Source organism: Epinephelus fuscoguttatus, linkage group LG22 (genome assembly GCF_011397635.1).
Source record: "Epinephelus fuscoguttatus linkage group LG22, E.fuscoguttatus.final_Chr_v1".
Taxonomy (NCBI): Eukaryota; Metazoa; Chordata; class Actinopteri; order Perciformes; family Serranidae; genus Epinephelus; species Epinephelus fuscoguttatus.
The window spans coordinates 9,797,900-9,805,686 of NC_064773.1; the positions used below are offsets into that span (position 1 = coordinate 9,797,900).

Sequence of the window (7,787 nt, forward strand, 5' to 3'; positions counted from 1 at the left end):
TCTGCTAGCTAGATAGCTAGCTAGCTCACCAGCTAACATTACAAGGCAGCATAGTTATACTAGCTGGCGTGTTATCGTAATGTGAAAAATCCGACAATTTTGCAGAACAGGACAGATGACAGACGCCAGAAAGTGCGAACTAGCTAGCTAGCTAACAAGCAACCTGACAACGGCAACGTTAGCTATGTGTGAACTTTTTTTCCCCGTCTCTTGCCCGGTGGTAGTCATGGTGACGTCTACCTCTCTTTGGCAAGTCAGCATTTGAAATCCCTCACTAACCCTCCGAAGGGCTAGTTTCATACCCACTACCCCTTGTTATGCCCCCTACCCCTACACACAAAAAGGAATTGGGACACCCCTACCCCTCGCGGGAACGCGCAAATCTAGGGGTAGGGCCAAGGGGGGGTATTGGGACAGGCCCTTAAAGACCTGAACAGAGTCAGCTGATCTGATGCTCAGTGGGAGGCTGTTCCAAAGCCAAGGAGCAAGAACTGAAACAGCTCCATCACCCTTCGTCTTTAACCTGGACTCTAGAGTGGTTAGAAGACCCAGACTGGCAGACCTGAGGGGCCTGTTTGAGACCCTTGTATGTAAACTGGGCAATAAAGCGGAAAAATATCTGAAAACAGACGACATTCACCAACTGTGAATGCCGACTGTGCAAAATGCATTTTGCATTTCCATTTTTTAGTATAAGGTGCAATTTTTTCAGTATTTAATTCTCTTTAATCTTTAGTTATTACGATCAAATTATCAGTATCACAGCTGTCAAATGTTTGACATTGCAGTGTGGAGTTTATCTGTAGTTACATATTGAAATACCAGCCATTAGTGATTTTACACTGCATCTACCCTGTAATAATTTTATATAATGGCTTCCTCTGGGACCGTTTTTATGTTACCATAACCCATAAAATGCGAGAAGAAACATTCAGTGTTTCATTTTAGGATAAACATGTAGTATAAGACAACAAACAGGAGCTGCATGTTGCACAAAATCAAGGAAGTCGTGATATTTGCAAATAATTTATTCGTAAATTAGCATTCTCATTAGTATCTGCACATAAAGCTCATTTAGTATTCGCCATATATGTTTATTAACAAAATTGGGATTAGAAAAAAAAAACAACATTAAGAGTTTGACGTGCAAATTCAGAATCACTTTACAAACTTGGATCAAACAGCTGTTTATCTGGTTAATTTCTAAAACACATTATGCTATGAGTCTGTATTTCCTCCAAAACAATAACGAAACAAAAGGACTTTTTATAGTAGATTAAAGTGCAGAGATCAAACTGAAGTATGTTGTTGCTTACTGTAAAGTGTACAGGCAGAGTACTGATTATTGAAGGCCTATATGTTTGCAACTGGAAAAGGTTCCCGTTCCCTTTGTGCTGCAGTAAAGTAGAAGTTGTGAAGTGGAAATGAACTTTTAGAAATATTCAGCAGCTCTCACAGAAACCTCCAGCGGCTCCACCGTCAGAGGACACTGCTGACAACCCACCCAGAAGTAGGGGAAGACTCTCTCAGTGATGGCGTGCTTGAAGGTGTAGATGTGTGTGTTGTCATGTGGGTCGTAGAAAGACACCCTGCCCTTGTCACAGTCCAGCTGCACCCTGATCCTCTGTGGGGTCCTCTTCAAGTTCAGCCTTGTTAAAGGAGACGTGCCGGCGAAGTACATTTTGTGGTAAAAGTACACGCTCAGGTAGCCGTTCTTCAGCACTGACGCCACTTTCTCTTTCCTCAGCACGGATTCTTTAGCCACGCCGACGACCCACGCCGTGTTGTCTCCCACATTGACGTCCCAGGCGTGCTTGCCTGAGGTGAAGCTCTCACGGCCCAGTACACCGGTGTCGGGGTCAAACCTCTCCGGGTTGTCGGGCAGCTTCTGCTTTTCGTCACTGTCAGAGACGCTGGTGAGGTCGTCTGACAGGACGAGCCACGGAGCAGCGGTGTTGGGGTCCAGAGTCACTGGAGCTGAAGAAAACATGGCAGATTGTCAGCTGTCTCTGACTGTAGCTCAGTGAGCAGTGAGCATCACAAGCTTTTCTCCACCTCAGGAATACATGATGAGGTGAAACTGCACCTGAAAGTTTAAAGTCCCTCTCCAGTAACATTTTAAATACTTTTACGAATATTTCTTTAGTTTACACATAACAGCATAAAATAACTAGATACTAGACCACAAGATGGCGCCTATTCATTCCAATGGAGTTGCTCGCTTTTCACATACACCAAAAAATTTGAGCTTCTGGATTTACTTCTGCTAAATGTGCACAATATTGTTTTTCCCACTGGCTCCGCCTGCGAGTTCCTGCCTGTCACATAGATTTTACATTGTGATGACATCACTTTTTTTTGGCTACAGAAAAGGTTAACAAATAAGATACCTCAATGGACTGAAAATTCATAAAAGAAAGAGTCATAATTGACCTTGTTTGCAGTTTGAGGTGTCCTGTCAACAGTTTTACAGACGTGTCTTTTACAATGGTGGTCTACGGGGAAAATGTTTTTTGGGCAGCAGATTTTTCTTGGCTGTAATACTGTCAGTGGCCAGTAGGAAAAATTTGCTGCAAGACTGAGCGGCTTTAATGGGGGCCTGGTTTGGTTAATAGAGGTGGTTAGGGTTGGGGTTAGGGAGTCACAACTTGTGCTGGTGGCGGGCGTGGTTTGCAGAACATGTCGAATAGACTTCAAACGCAACATGGCTGGAGCTATACAAACAGTAAATCGAGGCTAATAATAACATAGCTAATTTTTTAAAGCATCCATGATTTTTGTAAACGTAATATATTCTGGGTTTAATATATTATTACTCTATTGTTTAAACTTAATTAAAATTGGCAAAAAAGGTGTTATGACTTGTTTAGAACTCGAAATGCAAAGATTAAGATTCGGGACTTGGTAGTCTTGACTTGGGAATCGACTTGGCACTCGTGTGCAAAGACTTGAGACTCACTTTGGACTTGCAAAAAAATAACCTGGTCCCACTTCTGCTTGGTTGACCAGAAAAGGAGCAGTGCGTATTAAGATAGCTAACGTTAGCATCAGAGGCAACATTGGAGAGATTCAGCCATGCATGTTTGAGCTTCAGTCAGAATGCTAAGTTTAGTTAGCATCTTTTATTTATGTTGTATGTTTGATTATTAGCTTGTAGGCTAACGGGCAGTGGTTAATAGTTGGGAATCATACTGTAATATCTTGGTAGACAGTAGTTTACGTCCAAAAACTGCACATTCTGCGCTAATGCTAACCCTGATCCCTCTGTCAAGTCTCCTTTGTGCTGGAGGTTTCAGGTGTTTCTTTGGTGGTGCTGTGTCGAAGTCTGTTCCCCTGTAGATACTAGAGGTCCACTGATACATCAGTTTGGCCGATTAATCAGTGCCGATAGGACTTTATAAATACTTTAGCTGATGGTGGAACGGGGCTCCGATTGTGGCCGATAGCTGTAACCTCCACTTGTCATGTGGGTACGGCCGTAGGTAATATGCGCTCTAGATAATTTATTTAATTTAAATTAACGTTAACTTATGTAGGACAGCATTATTTCTTTATTAAGGGCATTATAAGGTTGCTTCCGTGGTTGCTTCAGGGCCCGAGCCGATCAGTCGATTATCAGCTGATTAATCCTGCTCCAAACTGTTGTTATCATATCGGCCATTAAACATCCACTATTGGTCGAACTCTAGTAGATCCGTGCCTCCCATATTAGACAACAATTGACTTTGACATTAGTGACGTACCTAATCTAGTTTTCCCGGCGCTCGTTTGAATCTCAGATGTTGGGTAAAACATCGCCCCCTTCAGTGGAGGAATGTGAAACTCAGTGTTGTCAAGATCAGACATTTTAGGGGAAATAAACATTAGAAAAATACATTTTTTAAGTGGAGGGGGACTTTAAACAATCAACCTCACCATGACCTGACAAGTAGGACACTATATACTTACTGTATTTGACCATTTTATGCATCTTCTCCCACACGTTGAAGTTCAGTGAGCCCAGATATTGGGCCACATCTATGAGTGCTCCCGGAGCCATGACTGGATCTTCGACTGGGCTGCTCACTCTGCAGGGAGCAGAATTAGGCGGTTTATGCATCATGTTATGGAAGCAGAGAAAAGAAAAGTTGAAAATATAAAACCTTTTTTCACCTTGCCAATGTCCTCTTGCATTTCTGAAAAACAGAGGCAAAGTCACTCATTAAAAAAAACAGCATGCATGCATTTATTCATATTTCGAACATTTACAAACTTACATGAAGGACAGAGATGCCCTCCAACGCTATCTCCTCCTCTAAAGCTCTGATGGATTCAGACACAGACGTTATACTTCTTGTTATTTCCTCAATCTTCTGAATCATCGCACGACTCTTCTGCTCTTCCTCCCCCCTCAGCGCTTCCATCCTGGCTTCCTCCTCGGCTTCCAGGAAGCTGCGAAGCTTTGCGAACTCCTCTCGGGTCCGTCTCTCCACAAATCGAGCTTGGACCTGAAATAAAGTCCCGGTAATCATGACTTTGGAATGACCTGCAAGTGCATGATTTTGTATTTTAGCAGAAAAGTTGCACTACACCTGAATGCATGCCACAGTGTCCTCGTAGTTTTTCTTCATCTTGTCAAAAGCGTCCTTCTTCTCCTGCAGTGAGCTGAGGGCTGACTTCATTTTCTCCTGAGTAGATGATTAAGAGGAAATTAATTTGAAGGTTAATCTTTGAAGTTGGTGCCAGCTCCTAACAGCTGTTTAAAGAACTTAGAAAAGCAGCCCTGAGGAGAAGCAAGTCATTATTCAAACTTAGATCTTGATTTTGTCTCGAAGTATTTACCTTTACGTCTACGATAGCCTCGCTGACGGGACAACAATCGTGCTGTTTGTGCCTCCTCGAGGTGTGGCAAACCACACAGATTGGCTCCTCGTCCGGCACGCAAAAAAGCTTCAGCCTCTCCCCGTGAAGAGGACACATCTCCCCCGGATCGCAGTACAGCTCCCCTGCTGTCTCCTCCACACCCTCACTCTCCTGGATGAAAGACTCACATAGGTTCTTCAGGGTGAGACTGGGCACGGGTTCGTCCACACTCTGGGACCTGCACAGGGGGCAGTCTCGGCTGCGTGTGTTCCCACTCCAGTACTGCTGTAGGCAGGGTGCACAGAAGCTGTGGCTGCACTTGAGCACCACAGGGTCCCTGAAGATTTCACAGCATATGGGACAGGAAAGGTCCACCTCTGGGAGCGACAGCCTGCCTGCCATACTGACACTGAGCTCCTGGTTTACTGTGAAAATGAAAGTAGGGCAAAGGTGCAGGCTGGTCAAACACAGGGTGAGCCCTTCTTTATACCCACAATCCCATGCTGTGGAGTCTGTTTACTTCACTACATGAACACCACTGAACACACACCAGTCTCTGAAGCCTTTAAGCACAAATTGATTAGCTGTCAGTTTCATATAAGAAGAGTCAGAGCCAAACATACCTCACAGCCACAGTCCTGTGACTGATATACGTGTTTAGATGTGAGCACTTCCTGCTTCCTGTTTTGATGAGTCACTCAAAGGAGGCGGAGTCTCAGAGGCTGAGCAGGCATTTAACCCTTAACTGACCCAGACTTCCCATTTACAGTCCAAATCAGTTGTTCACAGGGACGAACCTGAGGGGTGACCATACGATTTAAAGGACAAGGAAATGAGAACAGTATTGTTGCACAAATTACGTTTATTATGTCAGATTATCTTTTTATTTTTGCTGTTTTCCAAGTGAAATACTGGATATTATCACCTCACCGGGGCTTTAAAATCCTTGAGGATGAGGTAGAAACTACTTTAATTTAAGGGACCATAAACCAAAAAGGTTGAGAACCACTGGTCTAAGCTATGGTTTAAGTAATCTCAATGAAATAATAATGAAAGCACTAACTCAATGCTCAAATTCATCTCAAGTTACAGGTATACTATGCAGCATTGTCCTAAAAAAAAAAACAATATTTAGACTTATATTAAAGTCCATCCATCCATCCATTTTCAATCACATATCCGAAGCCGGGTTGTGGGGCAGCAGGCTGAGCAAAGCACCCCAGATGTCCCTCTCCCCAGCAACACTTTCCAGCTCCTCCTGGGGGACCCCAAATTGTTCCCAGGTCTCCTACCAGTTGGACGTGACCAGAACACCTCTAACAGAAGGCACCCAGGAGGCATCCTCAACTGACCCCTTTCGATTCGAAGGAGCAGCAGCTCTACCCCAACCCTCCAACAACTGCCACATTAAGAGGGATTTGCGCATCCCTATGATCCCAGGAGCTGTGTTGCCTGGGGCTAATAGCCTCTGGTAGGGTCTTCCAAGGCAAAGTGGTCCCAGGGGAGAGGCCAGACTAAGAGCGGTTCAAGAAGACCTTGATGAAACAGCACATTCAGGAAAAGAGTACCTTGCAAGATATGGGGATATCAGGGCCCACCCTCTGGAGCAAGACCTGGGGTGGTAGCTCGCTAGTGAGCATCTGCTGGCCAGATTCAGCCTGAATGAATGACATGAAGCCACTGCCCTGTGGGCCCACCACCTGCAGGGAGTGGCATCGGGGCCTGGTGCACTATGTGCCTGGCAGCAGGCATTTGCAGGGACCTGGCGTGAAGACCCCTGGTGTCGTGGACTGGCTCATACTAAAGTAATCCCTCTTAATCATCTATCAGTGTGTGGTAGTGTACTTTTCTGCAGAGACTCGGCCCTCTGCTTGGATTTTCTTAATTTCTCCTTATTTATTTGTTCCGTATGTTTATGGGTGATTGCTCCTGTAGCACTCAGGTGAAGTCAGGGCTTTACAAAAAGGTAGCGAGGAGGGCCCAGACCATAAGCAGTATGCATCCAGGAGACACAGCACCAGAAAAAACACACTTATAACCAGGCAAAAAGCCAAACGAGAGTGAACCTGCGGTTGGGTTTTACTTCCACTTTGTCTGGCGAGTGTGTTTTCAAACAGTAACCGAAAATCCTGCATAGTATATCTTCAAACTCTTCCAGCAAAACAAGCTTCATGATGTCACGCTACATATTCAAATGTATCAAACTGTGTAGTTCTTCTCCTTCTTTTTAAGGGTTTACTTAAATCCTCAAATATGTTTCAGGATAAAGACTGTAACCATATTGTAACACAATACTTTGAATCTATCACACAGTAAATATTGCATTGACGGTATCACTGCATCAGCACAGGATATGAAGCCCATTTGTCTATCAAATGAGCTTCAACTGAGCTAAAGTCACAGCCCAGCTTCCTGGAGTCATTTATGTGACCTCATAGCAACATGGTTAGAGTGAGAATACACATTTTACTGACATTTTGTTAGAGAAAGACTGTGTTATTTACAGTAAATGAACTGATTCTGTTTAGCTGTCTCTGAGAGGAAGTGATGATGAAATCAGTGCACAAATACAAAACAGGTGACAAAGCAAATATTTATTTTCTCATGTAATACAGTAAAATGTTCAGCTGAATAAACTGAATGCTATTTTTTTTATAGGTCTTCCTCTCTTTTCCCCCCAACACAGCAGAGCCATCGTTATGCTCTGACACATCCTGGTGAAAACAATGAAACTGTGCTCGGAGTTTATCAGTCTGGAGTCTTGTTGTTGATATGAGCCTCAAGTTTCCAGAAATGTGTGCACAGTTTACTTGTTTGTGTGTATATAATGGGGGAATAACAGCACGGAGTTCTGCCATCAGTTCCCAGGATATGTCACCATCTAGTGGCCAACTAGAGCAAACTCTTCAGCGTGTAACTAATGCCAAATGCTGAGCATATTATGT

The 7,787-nt window shown here is 43.9% G+C and overlaps 1 protein-coding gene across 1 annotated transcript; it reads right to left on the bottom strand.

Moving 5' to 3' along the window:
* Positions 1-1,010: 1,010 nt before the first annotated feature.
* Positions 1,011-5,551, bottom strand: LOC125882899 (E3 ubiquitin-protein ligase TRIM35-like). Its single transcript, XM_049566882.1, has 7 exons — positions 5,466-5,551; positions 4,822-5,267; positions 4,572-4,667; positions 4,257-4,487; positions 4,153-4,175; positions 3,949-4,067; positions 1,011-1,977 (listed from the first exon to the last, which is right to left on the bottom strand). The coding sequence occupies exons 2-7, from the start codon at positions 5,242-5,244 to the stop codon at positions 1,433-1,435; spliced, it is 1,437 nt and encodes a 478-aa protein (XP_049422839.1). The 5' UTR covers positions 5,245-5,267; positions 5,466-5,551; the 3' UTR covers positions 1,011-1,432.
* Between the last annotated feature and the right edge of the window lie 2,236 nt (positions 5,552-7,787).